The 25,238-nt window shown below is 47.8% G+C and overlaps 1 protein-coding gene across 5 annotated transcripts in view; it reads left to right on the forward strand.

Moving 5' to 3' along the window:
- The window catches only part of BEGAIN (brain enriched guanylate kinase associated), a 254,749-nt gene that overhangs the window by 204,606 nt on the left and 24,905 nt on the right, over positions 1-25,238 (forward strand). For all 5 annotated transcript variants that reach the window (XM_082242704.1, XM_082242707.1, XM_082242705.1 and 2 more), the window contains one exon: positions 19,570-19,677. In XM_082242704.1, the coding sequence (XP_082098830.1) occupies positions 19,570-19,677 (108 nt within the window). The remainder of the gene's footprint in view (positions 1-19,569; positions 19,678-25,238) is intronic.

Below are 25,238 nucleotides of genomic sequence, written 5' to 3' on the forward strand. Positions count from 1 at the left end.
ACCTGTGGTAATGGAGATGAATGAAGTCGCTTTTGCTGATATTCTTCCTCTTGAAATGCTGGTTGCCTGGCTGTCACCATTCTGGAACAAATAGAAAGCCAGAGACTGCCAGGTACCAGCATTATCACCGTTACTTTAACCCTGAACTCTGGGATAGAAAATCCATCGGTCATGTGTCGTCTTCTAGAATCTTCTTCCAGATCTGTGCAGTAATCCAGTTTGAGACTTCCTATAACAAAGACCGCTCACTGCTGCTCTCTGTGGGACTGGTCTTGTCTCTGCCCCCTCCTGTAGTTTCCTGTAGTGGGTGGAGAATACTGGGCTCCTCCCACAGCTTTTCTCTTTCTCCTTGTGCAGGGGGACTGGTCTTGTCGCCGCCTCTTCCTGTAGTGGGTGGAGCCTGCTGGGCTCTTCCACAGCCCTTTTCTCTGCACAGGCTGTGATGTCACTGCTACCTTCACAAGGTCATATCTGGGTTTGTAAAGTTGTTTGGTGGAATTATATTCTCTATGTTTATTGAGGAATGGATGTAAATGAAAGCTGTGATCCCGGAGTCATCTCTGAAGTCGGGGTGACGGGTTGAGCCCTAATAACTGACCGTTATACTCCACGCCCGGTGTCTCCGGATTATGTGGCTGTGACGGCGGCAGCAATTATCTCTCACACAATGAATATTGGATGCCGACTTTGAATAATTTACTACAATTGACGTTCCATTTCACCCGGCAATCCATCATTTAGAATGAGAGACGGCGAAGCGCGTGTGAGGAGGAATCATCGGCTTCATTATGGAGAAAGAAATGTCTCCTTCCCCCGAAACCGATACAAACCTACACTGCGGCCAAAAGCCGACTCCTCCGAGGTCCCAACATCCACTCTGTAGAAACGTGTGAACGCATGCACCGTCGACCAGGTCTGAGCCATGAAGGCTTGATGGCGATGTGCCCAAGAGGCACCTGCTCCTCTGGTAGAATTTGCCTTTATAGAAAAAGGTGGAACATTCCCTTCTAAACCATACGCCTGGGTAATAACCTGGCAAATCGAACAGGAAATCATAGATTTAGATGCTGCCAACCCCTTTCTGGGGCCTTCTGGCAGCACAAACAAGCTCTCGGTCTTACGAATCTGAGCCGTTTCCTGTAAATAAAATTTAAGTGCATGCATTACATCAAGAGAATGATATAACTTTTCCTCCTCTGAGTGAGGATCTGGAAAAAAGGAAGGTAGTATAATGTCCTGATTCAAATGAAAGGCGGACGCCACCTTGGGCAAAAAACCTGGGTGAGGACGTAAAATCACCCTATTTTGATAAAATATCAAGAATGGCTCTTTACAAGAAAGAGCTGCTAGTTCCGATACCCTTCTAGCTGAAGTTATCGCAATCAAAAAGACCAGTTTTCTTGCCAAAAGAACCAGGGGAACCTGCCCCAGGGGTTCAAAAGGCTGTTTTTGCAAAACTGCCAACTCCAAATTTAAGTCCCAAAGACACAACGGCGGCTTCACTGGTGGAAGCAAACGCAATATTTCCCAGACGAAAATCTGAACCAACTAATGGGAAGCGATCAGTTCCTGAAAAACATCGATAACGCTGAAATCTGGCCCTTTAATCATGCTCTGGGCTAATTTCATCTAGAATTCTCCCGATAATATATGTGCTTAGTTGGTTAATAGCCAGATATGGCTGCTAACATAAAGTGCATTCACCTAACACATAGACACATGGCACGCGATCCAGAAGAGGCGACCATGCGAACGCTTATGTTCCAGGGCTAACCAATAAACAAATGGGGGAGAGAGCAGTTTAGGGTGAATCTTGTTTGTCACAGCTGATACTTTTCAGATAATCAGCACAGGGTAAGAAGCAGTGTAACAATATGCTTTAATCATACATTGCATAAACCTGCTACAATGTAATTACAAGCAGAAATACACTTGGCACAAGTCTCTGTAATATTATTAAAGGGAACAGTGCATAAAATATTTACAATTTTGCATTTTTTTACCCTCTTAAAGCAGATTTCCGGCCACAAAAATTATTTTCAATGAAAATACCCACGGGACAGTCAGGGTTAGTACATTCCACAATGGATAGCCTCTGATCTGTCCCGGTTCGCACTTACCTGCAAGAAGAAATACTCACCTTTAAAATTTCTTCTCCAGCGTTGCCATCTCGGATGTGGGCAGCTGAAGCCGGCGCGATCCTCTTCTGCATCCTCTTCCGTGTCCTCTTCTCCCAGAATGCGCCTGCACCGGCCCCGTTCAGGTTTTTGTTTGCTGTGTAAATATTTAAAAGGGACTCACCAGTCCTGCCGCAGAAAACTGATATAAGCAAGAATCCAATCTTCACTCCTCACGGCGAGCATTGTCTTAGAGACCTTCAAGGACTGGGTCCCCTATATAAGCGCCTTTGGGGTTTGGTATTCCAAGGGTCCAGCGCCAAAAAAGGACAACATTACAGGCAAAACCTTGTATCTGCTTCCCGAGGCTCGGGTACCATCTTTTTAGTCTATTGACTGTTTTAGATGGATCTGATATCTAACTCCTTAGATCCAGTAATCTTTGCTTGGGGTATGATAGTATAATCTTCTTTCTTCTTCTTTGAAACATAACAACATGTGGAGCTCCTCTCCACAGCGACCTTCAACTTTAGACACTGGCGAAAAAACTGAGATACTTCCTGAGTGGGAGGGGTCATCAATTCTGATTGGTTGCCAGTGTCCTTCACCTATAGGTGGCTATATAACCCATATGTTATGATTATGTCTCTGTGTCCCGTGATGTACGAAAATAAATTCATTTTCACAAAGTCTGCTGCCTCTGTTTTTATGATGGAATTTGTATATTCTCCAGAATGTTCTGAAGAGCGATCAGATGAATGAAGTCCAAAATTATTTGGACCAGTGCACAAAGCATGTATGGGGTGGAGGAACTTGACTGACCTGCACAGAGTCCTGACCTCAACCCCATAGAACACCTTTGGGATGAATTAGAGCAGAGAGTGAGAGCCAGACCTTCTCATCCAACATCAGTGCCTGACCTCACAAATGTGCTTCTGGAAGAATGGTGAAACATTCCCATAGACACTCCTAAACCTTGTGGACAGCCTTCCCAGAAGAGTTGAAGCTGTTATAGCTGCAAAGGGTGGGCCAATAAATATTGAACCCTACGGACTAAGACTGGGATGCCATTAAAGTTCCTGTGTGTGTAAAGGCCGGCGTCCCAATACTTTTGACAATATAGTGTATATGCATGCAGCACATCTGATTGGCTCCCCGTCCTGTCCCTCCCCTCCCCCAATGAATGGCGCTATGTAGGGGGTGGCTGGAAGCAGATAATGAGTATGTACTTCTATTAGCTGAATGATTCATTCATGAACAGAGCGCTGCATTCATTCCTCTCAGCGTTCAATCACTCCACACACCATAAGATTTTATTTCTGTGGTGGTTGCGGTCCAGGGCGGGGGTTGGGGGTGTCTTATTTTTGATGGTACAATAAGCCCCTCTTCTGTATTTCTGGGTGGGGGGATGGTGGGGGTTCCGGGTCTCCCCCCAGCCTGCGATAGGTAGAAATGGAACGATTTCACAGAAATTCTGGCTGAGACTTGCGGCGGCGTATTTCAGGCGGGTCATTAGGTCTGATGCTAATTTCCAGGTACGCTCATACAAATGTCTCCACGCCGATCCCATTAATAACCAGTGGGGGATTGGGGGCGCCCTCTGCGCTGAGCTGGCCAGGAGAAGTCAATTCTGACAAAATCAAGTCAGAGGATCCTCTGCGGCTCGGCGGTGAATTAATGCGCGGCATTCCGGGAAAAGCGGCTAATTTTAGAGCAAGATTGGCAGAGCTTTCGGCAGGAAAAAAAAAAAAGCGTTCAATCATCCTGGAGGATTTCAGGTCTTTTTATAAAGGCTGATGAATGGCGGGTGTTCTACGCGCTGCGCAGGCTCTGGAGGGGACCATGCAGGCCTGAGGGAGATTTATGGGTCAAATGAAAGTGCAGCCAATGCCGGGAACTTTTTATTTTCATTTTGGAAAAGAGAAAACCGGTCAGAATTTTTGTGAAGTTTTGGCTTTAGATACATTTTAGCATTCTGGATTTAATGTTAGGTTTGTATCCGGTTGTAGCGTGAGGCCGGGGCTTTGGCGCCCCCTGCAGGACTAATGGAGAACGGAGGAATATCGCTGTGTTGGGGTTCAGGGATGTCCCTGGTGAAACATACTTCTGATGTCATGTGACTAAGGAAATGCCGGGGGTCACTGACTGGGAGCAAACATAATGCCTAGCACCCCTGTGTGCGTCCGGGGATCAGACTCCAATGTCACATGACAGCTCTGGGACCAATCAGCAATACTTATGACCATGTGATCACTGTGAGAAATATGAATTTGTCATCACATAGTGTTCTGTTCTCACTACAGGTATGCCCCAGGCGTGTGCAGCTCAACATACAGCTAAACCTTTAATCCTGCAATAACCAGTCCTTTTATAACTTAAGGCTTTATTCCAGAGATAGAATAGTGGTCACATGAACAGGTTACAAGTCAGAATGGATATGCGAATAGGATTGTGAATAGAGAGAGGTGAAACTGCAAATAAACAGATAAAGGCATACAATCAGTGTACAAACATTAACAAACATATGCATTGAGTATATAACTGACAGTTCTGAGCATACCAGCGATGCTTCAAAGGGGGGTTCAGGAATCTTCCCACAGGAACCTCAGATGCTGTCTGCTCCTTCCTGAGGTAAATCTTAAAATGGAGAATCTCTCAGAGAGGGGTGGAACTAATATCCAGCAATAGAGTACAGGAAGTACCATAAAGTGATGTATAACAGTCTATGTCACAGTGGCATCTTGTGGACAAGATTGGTATTACAAGTTCCAATAGAATTAATTAATTCCTTATGCTGGAGGCATGACACATAGGTTTGTTTACAAATGCGGTTCTGGAGCTGAGAGGCTGTGATCGCTGGAGCTGAGAGGCTGTGATCGCTGGAGCTGAGAGGCTGTGATCGCTGGAAGGCTGTGATTGCTGTGATCACTGGAGCTGAGAGGCTCTGATCACTGGAGCTGAAAAGGCTGTGATCGTTGGAGCTGAGAGGCTGTGATTGCTGGAGCTGAGAGGCTGTGATCGCTGGAGCTGAGAGACTGTGATTGCTGTGATCACTGGAGCTGAAAGGCTGCGATTGCTGTGATCACTGGAGCTGAGAGGCTGTGATCGCTGGAACTGAGAGGCAGTGATTGCTGTGATCACTGGCTGTGATTGTGTGGCTGTGATCACCGGAGCTGAGAGGCTGTGATCGCTGGAGCTGAAAGGCTGTGATTGCTGTGATCACTGGAGCTGAGAGGCTCTGATCACTGGAGCTGAGAGGCTGTGATCGCTGGAGCTGAAAGGCTGTGATTGCTGTGATCACTGGAGCTGAGAGGCTCTGATCACTGGAGCTGAGAGGCTGTATCTGTTACATGAAAATAGGATTTTAGAACATTAAATGGTAAGGGTAGTCCTTAATCCCTTGCCTACCGGACACTCCCCCCCCCTTTCCTGCCCAAGCTAATTTTCAGATTTCAGTGCTGTCACACTTTGAATGACAATTGCGCAGTCATGCTACACTGTACCCATATAACATTTTTTTTTTTTCAGACAGATGGAGCTTTTTTTTGGTGGTATTTATTCACCGCTGGGGTTTTTTTTATTTTTTTTTTTTTTGCTGAACAGATAAAAAAATAAGTTTTCTTAGTTTCTGTTATAAAATATTGTAAATATTTTATATTTTTTTTCCTTCACTGATGAGGCTGCACCAGTGGGCACTGATTGGCAGCACTGATGGGCACTGATAGACTGAACTGACAGGCACTGATAGGCAGCACTGATTGGTGGCACTGATTATTATTATGTTGATTATAAGTGTAAACGTCCCCTGTGTGGATTTGCCAGTTATCGGCTCTCCTTTTCTCATGCGCTGTCAGTGTGAGGAGAGGAATGCCGATAACCAGCAAATCCTTTGTACTCTGTGATCAGCTGTGATTGGCTCTTTACCCCAATCTGGCATCAGCTGTGATTGGCTCTTTACCCCAATCTGTGATCAGCTGTGATTGGCTCTTTACCCCAATCTGGCATCAGCTGTGATTGGCTCTTTACCCCAATCTGTGATCAGCTGTGATTGGCCCTTTATCCCGATCTGTGATTGGCTTTTTACCCCGATCTGTGATCAGCTGTGTCCGAATTATTCCGCACTCACAGATGCCTGGGGATGCGTGAGAAGAGAGGACATCATATGATGCCCTCCCAGCAATGTGCGACCACAATGTAGCCATCATTCGGCTATAGCGCAGTCATGAAGAGGTCAAACCATTCTACTCAATAAAAGCTGTGAAGGCCCTAAAATCATCCGAAAATTCAGCACCTACAAATTCCGTCACTTCTGACATAATAAGGTACTTACCAGTGCCAGCACCGTCCTCCTGCAGATGGTTCTTTTTTACCACTGTGGGTGTCTGATGCCGCCATTTTGGATATGGGAGCCAACTGTGACTTCGTAAAGAATCACAGCTAGCTTCCTACTGAGCATGTATGAGATCAGACTGGTCCTGCAGCCTCCTGGGACATTTGATGGGGGGGTGGGGGATGGTGTTCTTGGGGTCATAGGCAGAATTCCTCCTCCTCCAATCACGGTGAGTTGAGTTGATGCCAGGGGCTGGATTTTGGTCTCCTCTGATCACAACTCTTTCACCCAGTTCTCCTCTGAATCATTCAGATGTTCATTAGCAGACATCAGACGGGCTGTACCATGTGATTTCCTGAGCAGGGGGGCCTTGCGGGGGCTGCAGGATTTCAGTCCTCCATGGGGTAGTGTGTTACCAATTGTTTTCTTGGTGACGATGGTCCCAGCTGAGATCATTGAGAAGATTCTCCTGTGTAGTTCTGGGCTGATTCCTCACCGTTCTCCATCATCATTGAACTCCACGAGGTGAGATCTTCCATGGAGCCCCAGACTGAGGGAGACTGACAGTTATTTTCTGTTTCTTCCAACCAACTGTTGTCACCTCTCACCAAGCTGCTTGGCGATGGTCTTGTAGCCATTCCAGCCTTGTGTAGGTCTCCAATCTTCTCCCTGACATCCTTGGACAGCTCTTTGGTCTTGGCCATGGTGGAGAGATTGGAATCTGATTGGTTGATTCTGTGGACAGGTGTCTTCTATACAGGTAACAAGCTGAGATTAGGAGCACTCCCTATAAGAGAATCCTCCTAATCTCAGCTCATTACCTGTATAGAAGACACCTGGGAGACAGAAATCTGCTGATTGATCGGGGATCAAATACTTATTTCACTATTTTGTTGTTATTCCGTCTCTCACTGGTAAAATAAACCGACCAATAAAATTATAGACTGATCATTTCTTTGTCAGTGGGCAAACGTACAAAATCAGCAGGGGGTCACATACTTTTCCCCCTCACTGTATATAGTTACATAGTTAGTCTGGTTGAAAAAAGACACAAGTCCATCCAATTCAACCAACATAGAAAATCACGTTTTCTGATATGTAATCAGCAAACATGGCGGCTTCCATAGAGATAAACTCCTAACTCCTCCCATAATACACGGATTGGGATTCCTCGGGTTCACAAATAATGCAGACAAAGTGATAAGGCGGCACTCCGCACCTCTACTGATCCCCATAATTCCTGCCTGAACTCCATTCCTCCTCTCGGCTGCTCTGCTCGTCCTCGCACAATCTCCTGATTCTTCTCATTAAACTCACTATCTATACAATGTACACCGCGTACTGCAGAGCGAGCGCAGCAAATGGCAACATAAAACGCAGATCAATTGCAGGCAATGTTTCCAGGTGGGGAATCGGGTTCAGGCGTCGCTCAAATTTTATGTTTTTTTTCCGTGATGTCACCGCTCTCTAGTGATTGGATAGGCTGCATTCTCAGTGATGTCACCGCTCTCTAGTGATTGGATAGGCTGCATTCTCAGTGATGTCACCTCTCTCTAGTGATTGGATAGGCTGCATTCTCAGTGATGTCACCGCTCTCTAGTGATTGGATAGGCTGCATTCTCAGTGATGTCACCTCTCTCTAGTGATTGGATAGGCTGCATTCTCAGTGATGTCATCGCTCTCTAGTGAATGGATAGGCTGCATTCTCAGTGATGTCACCGCTCTCTAGTGATTGGATAGGCTGCATTCTCAGTGATGTCACCTCTCTCTAGTGATTGGATAGGCTGCATTCTCAGTGATGTCATCGCTCTCTAGTGAATGGAAAGGCTGCATTCTCAGTGATGTCACCGCTCTCTAGTGATTGGATAGGCTGCATTCTCAGTGATGTCATCGCTCTCTAGTGATTGGATAGGCTGCATTCTCAGTGATGTCATCGCTCTCTAGTGATTGGATAGGCTGCATTCTCAGTGATGTCATCGCTCTCTAGTGATTGGATAGGCTGCATTCTCAGTGATGTCACCGCTCTCTAGTGAATGGAAAGGCTGCATTCTCAGTGATGTCACCGCTCTCTAGTGATTGGATAGGCTGCATTCTCAGTGATGTCACCTCTCTCTAGTGATTGGATAGGCTGCATTCTCACTGATGTCACTGCTCTCTAGTGATTGGATAGGCTGCATTCTCAGTGATGTCATCGCTCTCTAGTGATTGGATAGGCTGCATTCTCAGTGATGTCATCGCTCTCTAGTGATTGGATAGGCTGCATTCTCAGGGGCATTACATAGTTACATAGTTACATAGTTACATATTTAGTGAGGTTGAAAAAAGACATCAGTCCATCCAGTTCAACCTATGATGTGTGTGTGTGTCCGCTTTTAACCGTACATTGTATACCCCCTGTATGTTGTACATTGTATACCCCTGTATGTTGTACATTGTATACCCCTGTATGTTGTACATTGTATACCCCCTGTATGTTGTACATTGTATACCCCTGTATGTTGTACATTGTATACCCCTGTATGTTGTACATTGTATACCCCCTGTATGTTGTACATTGTATACCCCCTGTATGTTGTACATTGTATACCCCTGTATGTTGTACATTGTATACCCCCTGTATGTTGTACATTGTATACTCCTGTATGTTGTGGTCTCTAAGGTGCCCATCTAATAGTTTTTTGAAACTATCAATGCTCCCTGCTGATGTGACTGCTTGTGGAAGAGAATTCCACATCCTTACCGCTCTTACAGTGAAGAACCCCTTACGCACTTTAAGGTTAAACCGCCTTTCCTCTAGTTTTAGTGAATGGCCACGTGTCTTATTGTATCTCCTTTCTCTGAATAGTTTGTTCCTTAGATCACCAGTACAGTATTTGTACATTGATATCATATCCCCCCTCAATCGTCTTTTCTCCAGAGAGAATAGGTTCAGTGCTTGTAGTCTTTCCTCATAGTTGATGTCCTCCATTCCCCTAATTATTTTTGTTGCCCTTCTCTGGACTTTCTCCAGTTCCAGCACATCCTTCCTGAGGACCGGTGCCCAGAACTGGACAGCATACTCCAGATGTGGCCGGACCAGAGTCTTGTAGAGTGGGAGAATAATCTCTTTATTTCTGGAGTGAATCCCCTTTTTTATACATCCCAGTATTCTGTTGGCTTTGCTTGCGGCGGCTTGGCATTGCATGCCACTGCCAAGCCTGTTGTCTACCAGTACCCCCAGGTCCTTTTCCATCCTAGACTCACCCAGAGGTCCCCCCCTAGTGAGTAGCTTGCTTTCTGGTTTCTGGCACCCAAGTGCATTACTTTACATTTTTCAACATTAAACCTCATCTGCCATGTAGTTGCCCCCCCTCCCCCCACCCCGTTATTTTGTTCAGGTCCGCTTGCAAGGTTTCCACATCCTGCATAGAAGATATTGGCATGCTTACTTTAGTATCATCCGCAAATACTGAGATTGTACTAGATATCCCCTCCTCTAGATCATTTATGAATAAATTAAACAGGATTGGTCCCAGGACAGAACCCTGGGGGACCCCACTTTCCACACCCGCCCAATCCGAGTACTCCCCATTAATCACCACCCTCTGTACTCTCCCCTGGAGCCAGTTCTCTATCCAGGTACTCACCTTATGGTCCATACCTACCTTCCTTAGTTTGTACAGTAAGCGTTTGTGGGGAACGGTGTCAAAGGCCTTTGCAAAGTCCAGATACACCACATCCACAGGCCTTCCTTTATCCAGATACACCACATCCACAGACCTTCCTTTATCCAGATACACCACATCCACAGACCTTCCTTTATCCAGATACACCACATCCACAGGCTTACCTTTATCTAGGTGGCAGCTCACTTCATCGTAGAAGGTTAATAGATTGGTTTGGCACAAACGATTTTTCATGAATCCATGCTGATTACTACTTATAATACTGTTTTCATTACTAAAGTCTTGTATGTGATCCCTTAACATCCCCTCCAAAATCTTGCAGACTACAGATGTTAGGCTGACCGGCCTATAGTTACCCGGGATATATCTCGGCCCCTTTTTAAATATTGGTACCACGTTGGCTTTTTTCCAATCAGCTGGCACCATACCCGTCTGTAAACTATCCTTAAAGATCAAGAATAATGGTCTGGCAATCACCTGGCTGAGCTCTTTAAGAACCCTCGGGTGCAAGCCATCCGGTCCCGGGGATTTATTTATGTTAAGTTTCTCTAGTTTAGCTCTAAGTCTATCTTCTGTTAGCCATGGCGGCACTTTCTGAGGTGTATTATTTAGTTCGGCCTTACAAGCTGGGTTCGTGTAGCCCCCCGATTCCTTTGTGAAGACTGAAGAAAAGAAATTATTTAACACTTCCGCCTTTAGAATCTGAAGGGGAAGGGGGGGGGGGGGTGTTATGTATAGAATGTCATTGTTGGGATGGTTACATAGTTAGTCAGGTTGAAAAAAGACATCGGGTTCAACCAAAAAAAAAAAAAAAACAGTATTGAAAACCCAACCATACAATCCCATATACACAATCCTATACCCACAGTTGATCCAGAGGAAGGCGGAAAAAACCCCAGCAAAGCATGATCCGATTTACTACAGCAGGGGAAACAAATTCCTTCCTGATCCCCCCGAGAGGCAATCGGATATTCCCTGGGTCAACGTTACCTAAAAAAATTTTAGTACCCACTTATATTATGTACTTCTAGGAAATAATCCAGGCCTTTTTTTTTTAAAGCAATCTAGTGAGCTGGCCAGAATCACCTCTGGAGGGAGTCTATTCCACATTTTCACAGCTCTTACTGTGAAGAAACCTTTCCGTATTTGGAGATGAAATCTCTATTCCTCTAGATGTAAAGAAAGCCCCCTTGTCCTCTGTGTTGACCTTATACATGGTGATCATATCCCCCTTAAGTATTTATACATGGAGATCATATCCCCCCTTATGTATTTATACATGGAGATCATATCCCCCCCTTATGTATTTATACATGGAGATCATATCCCCCCCCCTTATGTATTTATACATGGAGATCATATCCACCCTTATGTATTTATACATGGAGATCATACCCCCCTTATGTATTTATACATGGAGATCATACCCCCCTTATGTATTTATACATGGAGATCATATCCCCCCTTATGTATTTATACATGGAGATCATATCCCCCCTTATGTATTTATACATGGAGATCATACCCCCCTTATGTATTTATACATGGAGATCATATCCCCCCCCCTTATGTATTTATACATGGAGATCATATCCCCCCTTATGTATTTATACATGGAGATCATATCCCCCCTTATGTATTTATACATGGAGATCATACCCCCCCTTATGTATTTATACATGGAGATCATATCCCCCCCCCTTATGTATTTATACATGGAGATCATACCCCCCTTATGTATTTATACATGGAGATCATACCCCCTTATGTATTTATACATGGAGATCATATCCCCCCTTATGTATTTATACATGGAGATCATATCCCCCCTTATGTATTTATACATGGAGATCATATCCCCCTTATGTATTTATACATGGAGATCATACCCCCCTTATGTATTTATACATGGAGATCATATCCCCCCTTATGTATTTATACATGGAGATCATATTCCCCCTTATGTATTTATACATGGTGATCATATCCCCCCTTATGTATTTATACATGGTGATCATATCCCCCCTTAATCTCCTCTTCTCAAAAGAGAATACATTCAGTTCCTCTAATCTCTACTCATAGCTGAGCTCCTCCATGCCTCTTATCAGTTTGGTTGCCCTTCTCTGCACTTTCTCCAGTTCCCCAATATCCTTTCTGAGAACTGGAGCCCAAAACTGAACTTCATATTCCAGATGAGGTCTTACTAATGATTTGTACAGATGATGTCTCTCTCTCTCTCTCTCTGGAGTCCATGTCTCTGTTAATACAAGAAAGGACTTTGCTTGCTTTGGAAACCGCAGCTTGGCATTGCATGCTAATATTAAGCTTATGATCTACCAGAACACCCAGATCCTTCTCCCCTATGGATTCCCCCAAATCCTTCTCCGCTACGGATTCCCCCAGATCCTTCTCCACCATGGATTCCCCCAGATCCTTCTCCGCTATGGATTCCCCCAGATCCTTCTCAGCTATGGACTCCCCCCAGATCCTTCTCCACCATGGATTCCCCCAGATCCTTCTCCGCTATGGATTCCCCCAGATCCTTCTCTGCTATGGATTCCCCCAGATCCTTCTCTGCTATGGATTCCCCCAGATCCTTCTCCACCATGGATTCCCCCAAATCCTTCTCCGCTATGGATTCCCCCAGATCCTTCTCAGCTATGGACTCCCCCCAGATCCTTCTCCACCATGGATTCCCCCAGATCCTTCTCCGCTATGGATTCCCCCAGATCCTTCTCTGCTATGGATTCCCCCAGATCCTTCTCTGCTATGGATTCCCCCAGATCCTTCTCCACCATGGATTCCCCCAGATCCTTCTCCGTTATGGATTCCCCCAGATCCTTCTCAGCTATGGACTCCCCCCAGATCCTTCTCCACCATGGATTCCCCCAGATCCTTCTCCGCTATGGAATCTCCCAGATCCTTCTCTGCTATGGATTCCCCCAGATCCTTCTCCACTATGGATTCTGCTAGATCCTTCTTCCGCTATGGATTCCCCCAGATCCTTCTCCACTATGGATTCCCCCAGATCTACTCCACCTAGTATGTATGATTCATGCATATTCTTAGCCCTCAAGTCCATAACTTTACATTTAACAACATTAAACCTCATTTGCCCCATAGTTGCCCAATGAAACAGTGCATTGAGGTCATCTTGTAAGTTGGAGACATCCTGTAAGGAAGTTATTCCACTGCAAAGCTCGGTGTCATCTGCAAAGACTGAAATGGTACTTTTAATCCCAGACCCGATATCATTTACAAAGATATTAAAAAGTAAGGGTCCCAACACTGAACCTTGGGGTACACCACTGATAACCTTACACCATTCAGAGTAAGAATCATTAACCACTACTCTCTGAATTCTATCTTTTAGCCAATTTTCTATCCAATTACAAACCGATCTTTCCAAGCCAGTAGACTTTACCTTACATATTATCCATGTGTGGGAGCTGTGTCAAACGCTTTTGCAAAATCCAAATATATCACATCCACAGCCACCCCTCTGTCCAAGTATACCACGTCCACAGCCACCCCTCTGTCCAAGTATACCACGTCCACAGCCCCCCCTCTGTCCAAGTATACCACGTCCACAGCCCCCCCTCTGTCCAAGTATACCACGTCCACAGCCACCCCTCTATCCAAGTATACCACGTCCACAGCCCCCTCTCTGTCCAAGTATACCACGTCCACAGCCCCCCCTCTGTCCAAGTATACCACGTCCACAGCCACCCCTCTATCCAAGTATACCACGTCCACAGCCCCCTCTCTGTCCAAGTATACCACGTCCACAGCCCCCCCTCTGTCCAAGTATACCACGTCCACAGCCATCCCTCTGTCCAAGAATACCACGTCCCCCGCCACCCCTCTGTCCAAGTATACCACGTCCACAGCCCTCCCTCTGTCCAAGAATACCACGTCCACAGCCACCCCTCTGTCCAAGTATACCACGTCCACAGCCCCCCCTCTGTCCAAGTATACCACGTCCACAGCCACCCCTTTGTCCAAGTATACCACGTCCACAGCCATCCCTCTGTCCAAGAATACCATGTCCACAGCCATCCCTCTGTCCAAGAATACCACGTCCCCCGCCACCCCTCTGTCCAAGTATACCACGTCCACTGCCACTCCTCTGTCCAAGTATACCATGTCCACAGCTACCCCTCTGTCCAAGTATACCACATCCACAGCCCCCCCCCCCCTCTGTCCAAGTATACCACATCCACAGCCCCCCCTCTATCCAAGTATACCACATCCACAGCCCCCCCCCTCTGTCCAAGTATACCACATCCACAGCCCCCCTTCTATCCAAGTATACCACGTCCACAGCCACCCCTCTGTCCAAGTATACCATGTCCACAGCCACCCCTCTATCCAAGTATACCAAATCCACAGCCCCCCCTCTGTCCAAGGTTTTACTTACCTCATCATAACTTCTGTCTTTCACGAATCCATGCTGTCTGTTGCTTAAAATATTTTTTTCCAGCAAGAACTCCTCTATGTGGTCTTTTATTAAACTCTCCAGTATCTTCCCGACTATAGAAGTTACACTAACAGGTCTATAGTTACTTGGCAAAGACTTTGATCCCTTTTTAAATATAGGCACCACATTGGCCCTATGCCAATCCAGTGGTTCTATTCCAGTCCTTAACGAGTCCCTAAAAATTAGAAACAAAGACTTAGAAATTACAGCGCTCAATTCTTTTAGGATGCGTGGGTGGATGCCAGCTGGTCCAGGCACTTTATTCTGTCTAAATATTTCTGGACCATATCACTTCTGAGCCATTGTGGATCATTTGGGGTTGTGTCACTACCACCCCCATTATGGTCATGAGCTCCTCCCCCATGCTCCTTTGTATATACAGAGCTGAAGAAAGTATTTAATAAATTTGCCTTCTCTTTGTCCCCAGTCACCCACTCCTGATTATTGTGTAAAGGGCCTACATGCTCAGACCTGACCTCTTTACTATTAATATAATTGAAGAATTTTTGGGGTTTGTCCTACTATCTTTTGTAATCTGTCGTTCATTTTGGATTTTTGCGTCCTTGATTTCCTTTTTACATATTCTGTTATATTCTTTGTAACAATTAAATGATGATAGTGTTCCCTCATTTTTATATTTTTTAAAAGCTCTTTTCTTTTTATCTATAGCTTTTTTAACTTTGGCCGTGAGCCACATAGATTTTATTTTTAGCCTTTTAAACTTATTACCCATGGGAATATACTTTGCAGTGAGTTTGCATAAAGTCTTTTTGAACATTTCCCATTTCTGTTCTGTGCTCATCGATGCCAATATTCCAATATTCCCTCCCAGTCTAAATCCTGGAGAGCAGCCCTCATCCTTGGAAAAATTTGCTCTCTTAAAGTTAAGTGTTTTTGTATTTCCTGTATGCGTTTTTTGCTTACAGCTAACATTAAATGAAATCATATTATGGTCACTGCTACCCTGATGTTCTTTTATATGAACATTATTAATAAGCTCTGCATGGTTTGAGATTACCAGGTCCAACAGAGCATCATTTCTAGTGGGGGCCTCAATAAACTGCACCATAAAATTGTCTTGTAATAGGTTTATAAATGTTGGCCCTTTAACTGTTCCAGCAGTGCCAATGGTGGAGGGAGCTCTCTGATCTGAGGGGGGTATGGAAGTCATTGCAGCTATGGTGGAGGGAGCTTTAGGATCTGGTTGGGGGGGAGCTATTTATAGGAATGTTGTTGTGGGCATGGAGGAGGGGGCCCCTTCAGGTCCAAAGGGGGGGGGTATGTATAGGACATCATTGTGGGCATGGTGGTGGGGGCTCTTGGATCTGAGTGGGGGTATGAAAGTAATTTTGGCCATGGTGGAGCGGGCTTTAGGGTCTGAGGGGGGACTATGTATAGAACCGTTATTGTGGGCATAGAGGAGCGGGCCCCTTCAGGTCTAATTCGGGGGGGTTGTTCAGGACATCATTGTGGGCATGGTGGAGGCAGGTGCTCTTGGATCTCAGTGGGGGTATGGAAGTCATTGTGGGCTTGGTTGGTGGAGGGGGGCTCTTGGATCTGAGTTGGGGTATGGAAGTCATTGTGGGCTTGGTGGAGGGGGGCTCTTGGATCTGAGTGGGGGTATGGAAGTCATTGTGGGCATGTGGAGGGGACTATAGGATCTGAGTGGGGGTATGGAAGTCATTGTGGGCTTGGTTGGTGGAGGGGGGCTCTTGGATCTGAGTTGGGGTATGGAAGTCATTGTGGGCTTGGTGGAGGGGGGCTCTTGGATCTGAGTGGGGGTATGGAAGTCATTGTGGGCATGTGGAGGAGACTATAGGATCTGAGTGGGGGTATGGAAGTCATTGTGGGCATTTTGAGTGGGCTCTTGGATCTGAGTGGGGGTATGGAAGTCATTGTGGGCATGTGAAGGCGGCTCTTGGATCTGAGTGGGGGTATGATAGAGGGGGCTCTTGGATCTAAGTGGGGGTATGGAAGTCATTGTGGGCTTGGTGGAGGGGGCTCTTGGATCTGAGTGGGGGTATGGAAGTCATTGTGGGCATGTGGAGGGGGCTCTTGGATCTGAGTGGGGTATGGAAGTCATTGTGGGCTTGGTGGAGGGGACTGTAGGATCTGAGTGGGGGTATGGAAGTCATTGTGGGCATGTGGAGGGGGCTCTTGGATCTGAGTGGGGGTATGGAAGTCATTGTGGGCTTGGTGGAGGGGGCTCTTGGATCTGAGTGGGGGTATGGAAGTCATTGTGGGCTTGGTGGAGGGGGCTCTTGGATCTGAGTGGGGGTATGGAAGTCATTGTGGGCTTGGTGGGGGGGGGGGCTCTTGGATCTGAGTGGGGGTATGGAAGTCATTGTGGGCTTGGTGGAGGGGGCTCTTGGATCTGAGTGGGGATATGGAAGTCATTGTGGGCTTGGTGGAGGGGGCTCTTGGATCTGAGTGGGGGTATGGAAGTCATTGTGGGCATGTGGAGGGGGCTCTTGGATCTGAGTGGGGGTATGGAAGTCATTGTGGGCTTGGTGGAGGGGGCTGTAGGATCTGAGTGGGGGTATGGAAGTCATTGTGGGCTTGGTGGAGGGGGCTGTAGGATCTGAGTGGGGGTATGGAAGTCATTGCAGGCTTGGTGGAGGGGGCTCTTGGATCTGAGCGGGGTATGGAAGTCATTGTGGGCATGTGAAGGTGGCTCTTGGATCTGAGTGGGGGTATGATAGAGGGGGCTCTTGGATCTGAGTGAGGGTATGGAAGTCGTGGGCTTAGTGGAGGGGGCTCTTGGATCTGAGTGGGGGTATGGAAGTCATTGTGGGTATGTGGAGGGGGCTCTTGGATCTGAGTGGGGGTATGATAGAGGGGGCTCTTGGATCTGAGTGAGGGTATGGAAGTCATTGTGGGCTTGGTGGAGGGGGCTCTTGGATCTGAGTGGGGGTATGATAGAGGGGGCTCTTGGATCTGAGTGAGGGTATGGAAGTCATTGTGGACTTGGTGGAGGGGGCTGTAGGATCTGAGTGGGGGTATGGAAGTCATTGTGGGCCTGTGGAGGGGGCTCTTGGATCTGAGTGGGAGTATGGAAGTCATTGTGGGCTTGGTGGAGGGGGCTCTTGGATCTGAGTGGGGGTATGGAAGTCATTGTGGGCTTGGTGGAGGGGGCTTTTGGATCTGAGTGGGGGTATGGAAGTCATTGTGGGCATGTGGATGGGGCTCTTGGATCTGAGTGGGGGTATGATAGAGGGGGCTCTTGGATCTGAGTGAGGGTATGGAAGTCATTGTGGACTTGGTGGAGGGGGCTCTTGGATCTGAGTGGGAGTATGGAAGTCATTGTGGGCTTGGTGGAGGGGGCTCTTGGATCTGAGTGGGGGTATGGAAGTCATTGTGGGCTTGGTGGAGGGGGCTGTAGGATCTGAGTGGGGGTATGGAAGTCATTGTGGGCATGTGGAGGGGGCTCTTGGATCTGAGTGGGGGTATGGAAGTCATTGTGGGCTTGGTGGAGGGGGCTCTTGGATCTGAGTGGGGGTATGGAAGTCATTGTGGGCCTGTGGAGGGGGCTCTTGGATCTGAGTGGGGGTATGGATGTCATTGTGGGCCTGTGGAGGGGGCTCTTGGATCTGAGTTGGGGTATGGAAGTCATTGCGGGCTTGGTGGAGGGGGCTGTAGGATCTGAGTGGGGGTATGGAAGTCATTGTGGGCATGTGGAGGGGGCTCTTGGATCTGAGTGGGGGTATGGAAGTCATTGTGGGCTTGGTGGAGGGGGCTCTTGGATCTGAGTGGGGGTATGGAAGTCATTGTGGGCCTGTGGAGGGGGCTCTTGGATCTGAGTGGGGGTATGGATGTCATTGTGGGCCTGTGGAGGGGGCTCTTGGATCTGAGTTGGGGTATGGAAGTCATTGCGGGCTTGGTGGAGGGGGCTGTAGGATCTGAGTGGGGGTATGGAAGTCATTGTGGGCATGTGGAGGGGGCTCTTGGATCTGAGTGGGGGTATGGAAGTCATTGTGGGCTTGGTGGAGGGGGCTCTTGGATCTGAGTGGGGGTATGGAAGTCATTGTGGGCATGTGGATGGGGCTCTTGGATCTGAGTGGGGGTATGATAGAGGGGGCTCTTGGATCTGAGTGAGGGTATGGAAGTCATTGTGGACTTGGTGGAGGGGGCTGTAGGATCTGAGTGAGGGTATGGAAGTCATTGTGGACTTGGTGGAGGGGGCTCTTGGATCTGAGTGGGAGTATGGAAGTCATTGTGGGCTTGGTGGAGGGGGCTCTTGGATCTGAGTGGGGGTATGGAAGTCATTGTGGGCTTGGTGGAGGGGGCTGTAGGATCTGAGTGGGGGTATGGAAGTCATTGTGGGCATGTGGAGGGGGCTCTTGGATCTGAGTGGGGGTATTGAAGTCATTGTGGGCTTGGTGGAGGGGGCTCTTGGATCTGAGTGGGGGTATGGAAGTCATTGTGGGCCTGTGGAGGGGGCTCTTGGATCTGAGTGGGGGTATGGATGTCATTGTGGGCCTGTGGAGGGGGCTCTTGGATCTGAGTTGGGGTATGGAAATCATTGCGGGCTTGGTGGAGGGGGCTGTAGGATCTGAGTGGGGGTATGGAAGTCATTGTGGGCATGTGGAGGGGGCTCTTGGATCTGAGTGGGGGTATGGAAGTCATTGTGGGCTTGGTGGAGGGGGCTCTTGGATCTGAGTGGGGGTATGGAAGTCATTGTGGGCTTGGTGGAGGGGGCTGTAGGATCTGAGTAGGGGTAGAGGAAGCATGATGGAGGGGGGGAACATATATAGGAAGTCATTATGAGCATGTGGAGAGTTCAGAGCTCCTAGGAGAGCCTCTCCCTCGAGTTTCTCCCTCTTCTGGGGTTCCAGGCTTTCAGTGTAAGTCAGTTTCCCAGTCTAGAATGAACGCAGATTTCCTTCCATCACCGTTAATGATTGCCTCATTTTACCTCGATTGCAGCCGAGGGACAAACCATTCGCTGTACAACTAACCCCAGCTGTGTATTTCCAGGGACAACATTATGAAGAGGAGAAGAGAGCTCTGGGTCACGAGGTGATCGCGCTCAATAATCATCTGCTGGAGGCCAAGGTGACGATCGACAAACTATCTGAAGACAACGTAAGTGGACCTGTCCGATAAAATGTTACCAACGAGCAGCCAATGAAATCTCTAAGTATCAGAAATGAATGTCTCGGATATCTTCGGATGCAATAGAAGATACACTAACAATGTAGCTCAAGTTACACAATGGGGGGGGGGGGGGGGGTTTAAACCTAGAGAGCTCAAAATCTGGTTCGGCTCCACATAGAACCAGGTTTTTTTTGTGAAAGCTTTTAGGAACAAGCTGAAGTAAGAAGCTGATTGGCTCCCATGCACAGCTGCACCAGATTCTGCTCCTCCTCCAGTCTGCTGATTGGACAGTGAAGGAGAAGCAGAAGGGAGGTCATCTCTCTACTCACTCTGTTGTCTCCTCCTATCAGAATGCGTCTTTTTAACATATATGCATGCAGCACATTTTATTGGCTCCCAGTCCAGCCCCTCCCTCTTCTGTTTATAAAGGGGATTACATATACTCATGAATACAGAGCTGCATTTATGTCTTTTATATCTGTCCTGGAATTACTTCCCCGTCAGTGTTCTGTCAGCTTTCCCACAGAGCAGGACAGGCAATGCTGCACCATGACACCATATAATGGGGTACATGGCGGGTCTCAGAGCTGCACCATGACACCATATAATGGGGTACAAGGCGGGTCTCAGAGCTGCACCATGACACCATATAATAGGGTACAAGGAGGGTCTTAGAGCTACACCATGACACCATATAATGGGGTACAAGGCGGGTCTCAGAGCTGCACCATGACACCATATAATGGGGTACAAGGCGGGTCTCAGAGCTGCACCATGACACCATATAATAGGGTACAAGGAGGGTCTTAGAGCTACACCATGACACCATATAATGGGGTACAAGGCGAGTCTTAGAGCTGCACCATGACACCATATAATGGGGTACAAGGCGGGTCTTAGAGCTGTACCATGACACCATATAATGGGGTACAAGGCAGGTCTTAGTGCTGCACCATGACACCATATAATGGGGTACAAGGCGGGTCTTAGTGCTGCACCATGACACCATATAATGGGGTACAAGGCGGGTCTTACAGCTGCACCATGACACCATAAAATGGGGTACAAGGCGGGTCTTAGAGCTACACCATGACACCATATAATGAGGTACAAGGCGGTCTCAGAGCTGCACCATGACACCATATAATGGGGTACAAGGCGGGTCATAGAGCTGCACCATGACACCATATAATGGGGTACAAGGCGGGTCTTAGAGCTGCACCATGACACCATATAATGGGGTACAAGGCGGGTCATAGAGCTGCACCATGACACCATATAATGGGGTACAAGGCGAGTCTTAGAGCTGCACCATGACACCATATAATGGGGTACAAGGCGGGTCTTAGAGCTGTACCATGACACCATATAATGGGGTACAAGGCAGGTCTTAGTGCTGCACCATGACACCATATAATGGGGTACAAGGCGGGTCTTAGTGCTGCACCATGACACCATATAATGGGGTACAAGGCGGGTCTTACAGCTGCACCATGACACCATAAAATGGGGTACAAGGCGGGTCTTAGAGCTACACCATGACACCATATAATGAGGTACAAGGCGGTCTCAGAGCTGCACCATGACACCATATAATGGGGTACAAGGCGGGTCATAGAGCTGCACCATGACACCATATAATGGGGTACAAGGCGGGTCTTAGAGCTGCACCATGACACCATATAATGGGGTACAAGGCGGGTCATAGAGCTGCACCATGACACCATATAATGGGGTACAAGGCGGGTCTTAGAGCTGCACCATGACACCATATAATGGGGTACAAGGCGGGTCATAGAGCTGCACCATGACACCATATAATGGGGTACAAGGCGGGTCTTAGAGCTGCACCATGACACCATATAATGGGGTACATGGCGGGTCTTAGAGCTGCACCATGACACCATATAATGGGGTACATGGTGGGTCTTAGAGCTGCACCAAGACACCATATAATGGGGTACAAGGCAGGTCTTAGAGCTGCACCATGACACCATATAATGGGGTACAAGGCGGGTCTTAGAGCTGCACCATGACACCATATAATGGGGTACATGGCGGGTCTTAGAGCTGCACCATGACACCATATAATGGGGTACATGGTGGGTCTTAGAGCTGCACCAAGACACCATATAATGGGGTACAAGGCAGGTCTTAGAGCTGCACCATGACACCATATAATGGGGTACAAGGCGGGTCTTAGAGCTACACCATGACACCATATAATGGGGTACAAGGCGGGTCTTAGAGCTGCACCATGACACCATATAATGGGGTACATGGCGGGTCTTAGAGCTGCACCATGACACCATATAATGGGGTACAAGGCGGGTCTTAGAGCTACACCATGACAACATATAATGGGGTACATGGCGGGTCTTAGAGCTGCACCATGACACCATATAATGGGGTACAAGGCGGGTCTCAGAGCTGCACCATGACACCATATAATAGGGTACAAGGAGGGTCTTAGAGCTGCACCATGACACCATATAATGGGGTACAAGGCGAGTCTTAGAGCTGCACCATGACACCTTATAATGGGGTACAAGGCGGGTCTTAGAGCTGTACCATGACACCATATAATGAGGTACAAGGCAGGTCTTAGTGCTGCACCATGACACCATATAATGGGGTACAAGGCGGGTCTTAGTGCTGCACCATGACACCATATAATAGGGTAGGAGGCGGGTCTTAGAGCTGCACCATGACACCATAAAATGGGGTACAAGGCGGGTCTTAGAGCTACACCATGACACCATATAATGAGGTACAAGGCGGTCTCAGAGCTGCACCATGACACCATATAATGGGGTACAAGGCGGGTCATAGAGCTGCACCATGACACCATATAATGGGGTACAAGGCGGGTCTTAGAGCTGCACCATGACACCATATAATGGGGTACAAGGCGGTTCATAGAGCTGCACCATGACACCATATAATGGGGTACAAGGCGGGTCTTATAGCTGCACCATGACACCATATAATGGGGTACAAGGCGGGTCATAGAGCTGCACCATGACACCATATAATGGGGTACAAGGCGGGTCTTAGAGCTACACCATGACACCATATAATGGGGTACAAGGCGAGTCTTAGAGCTGCACCATGACACCATATAATGGGGTACAAGGCGGGTCATAGAGCTGCACCATGACACCATATAATGGGGTACAAGGCGGGTCTTAGAGCTGCACCATGACACCATATAATGGGGAACAAGGCGGGTCTTAGAGCTGCACCATGACACCATATAATGGGGTACATGGCGGGTCTTAGAGCTGCACCATGACACCATACAATGGGGTACATGGTGGGTCTTAGAGCTGCACCAAGACACCATATAATGGGGTACAAGGCAGGTCTTAGAGCTGCACCATGACACCATATAATGGGGTACAAGGCGGGTCTTAGAGCTACACCATGACACCATATAATGGGGTACAAGGCGGGTCTTAGAGCTGCACCATGACACCATATAATGGGGTACATGGCGGGTCTTAGAGCTGCACCATGACACCATATAATGGGGTACAAGGCGGGTCTTAGAGCTGCACCATGACACCATATAATGGGGTACATGGCGGGTCATAGAGCTGCACCATGACACCATATAATGGGGTACATGGCGGGTCTTAGAGCTGCACCATGACACCATATAATGGGGTACAAGGCGGTCTCAGAGCTGCACCATGACACCATATAATGGGGTACAAGGCGGGTCATAGAGCTGCACCATGACACCATATAATGGGGTACAAGGCAGGTCATAGAGCTTCACCATGACACCATATAATGGGGTACAAGGCGGGTCTCAGAGCTGCACCATGACACCATATAATGGGGTACAAGGCGGGTCTTAGAGCTGCACCATGACACCATATAATGGGGTACAAGGCGGGTCTTAGAGCTGCACCATGACACCATATAATGGGGTACAAGACGGGTCTCAGAGCTGCACCATGACACCATATAATGGGGTACAAGGCGGGTCATAGAGCTGCACCATGACACCATATAATGGGGTACAAGGCGGGTCATAGAGCTGCAGCATGACACCATATAATGGGGTACAAGGCGGGTCATAGAGCTGCACCATAACACCATATAATGGGGTACAAGGCAGGTCATAGAGCTGCACCATAACACCATATAATGGGGTACAAGGCGGGTCTTAGAGCTGCACCATGACACCATATAATGGGGTACAAGGCGGGTCATAGAGCTGCACCATGACACCATATAATGGGGTACAAGGCGGGTCATAGAGCTGCAGCATGACACCATATAATGGGGTACAAGGCAGGTCATAGAGCTGCACCATGACACCATATAATGGGGTATAAGGCAGGTCATAGAGCTGCACCATGACACCATATAATGGGGTACAAGGCAGGTCATAGAGCTGCACCATGACACCATATAATGGGGTATAAGGCGGTCTCAGAGCTGCACCATGACACCATATAATGGGGTACAAGGCGGGTCATAGAGCTGCACCATGACACCATATAATGGGGTACAAGGCGGGTCATAGAGCTGCACCATAACACCATATAATGGGGTACAAGGCGGGTCTTAGAGCTGCACCATGACACCATATAATGGGGTACAAGGCGGGTCTTAGAGCTGCACCATGACACCATATAATGGGGTACAAGGCGGGTCTTAGAGCTGCACCATGACACCATATATTGGGGTACAAGGCGGTCTCAGAGCTGCACCATGACACCATATAATGGGGTACAAGACAGGTCATAGAGCTGCACCATGACACCATATAATGGGGTACAAGGCGAGTCTTAGAACTGCACCATGACACCATATAATGGGGTACAAGGCGGGTCTCAGAGCTGCACCATGACACCATATAATGGGGTACAAGGCGGGTCTTAGAGCTGCACCATGACACCATATAATGGGGTACAAGGCGGGTCTTAGAGCTGCACCATGACACCATATAATGGGGTACAAGGCGGGTCTTAGAGCTGCACCATGACACCATATAATGGGGTACAAGGCGGGTCTTAGAGCTGCACCATGACACCATATAATGGGGTACAAGGCGGGTCTTAGAGCTGCAACATGACACCATATAATGGGGTACAAGGCGAATCTTAGAGCTACACCATGACACCATATAATGGGGTACAAGGCGGGTCTTAGAGCTGCACCATGACACCATATAATGGGGTACATGGCGGGTCTTAGAGCTGCACCATGACACCATATAATGGGGTACAAGGCGGGTCTTAGAGCTGCACCGTGACACCATATAATGGGGTACAAGGCGGGTCATAGAGCTGCACCATGACACCATATAATGGGGTACATGGCGGGTCATAGAGCTGCACCATGACACCATATAATGGGGTACATGGCGGGTCTTAGAGCTGCACCATGACACCATATAATGGGGTACAAGGCGGTCTCAGAGCTGCACCATGACACCATATAATGGGGTACGAGGCGGGTCTTAGAGCTGCACCATGACACCATATAATGGGGTACATGGCGGGTCATAGAGCTGCACCATGACACCATAT

Source organism: Pelophylax lessonae, assembly GCF_965119305.1.
Source record: "Pelophylax lessonae genome assembly, chromosome: 13".
NCBI classification, from domain to species: domain Eukaryota; kingdom Metazoa; phylum Chordata; class Amphibia; order Anura; family Ranidae; genus Pelophylax; species Pelophylax lessonae.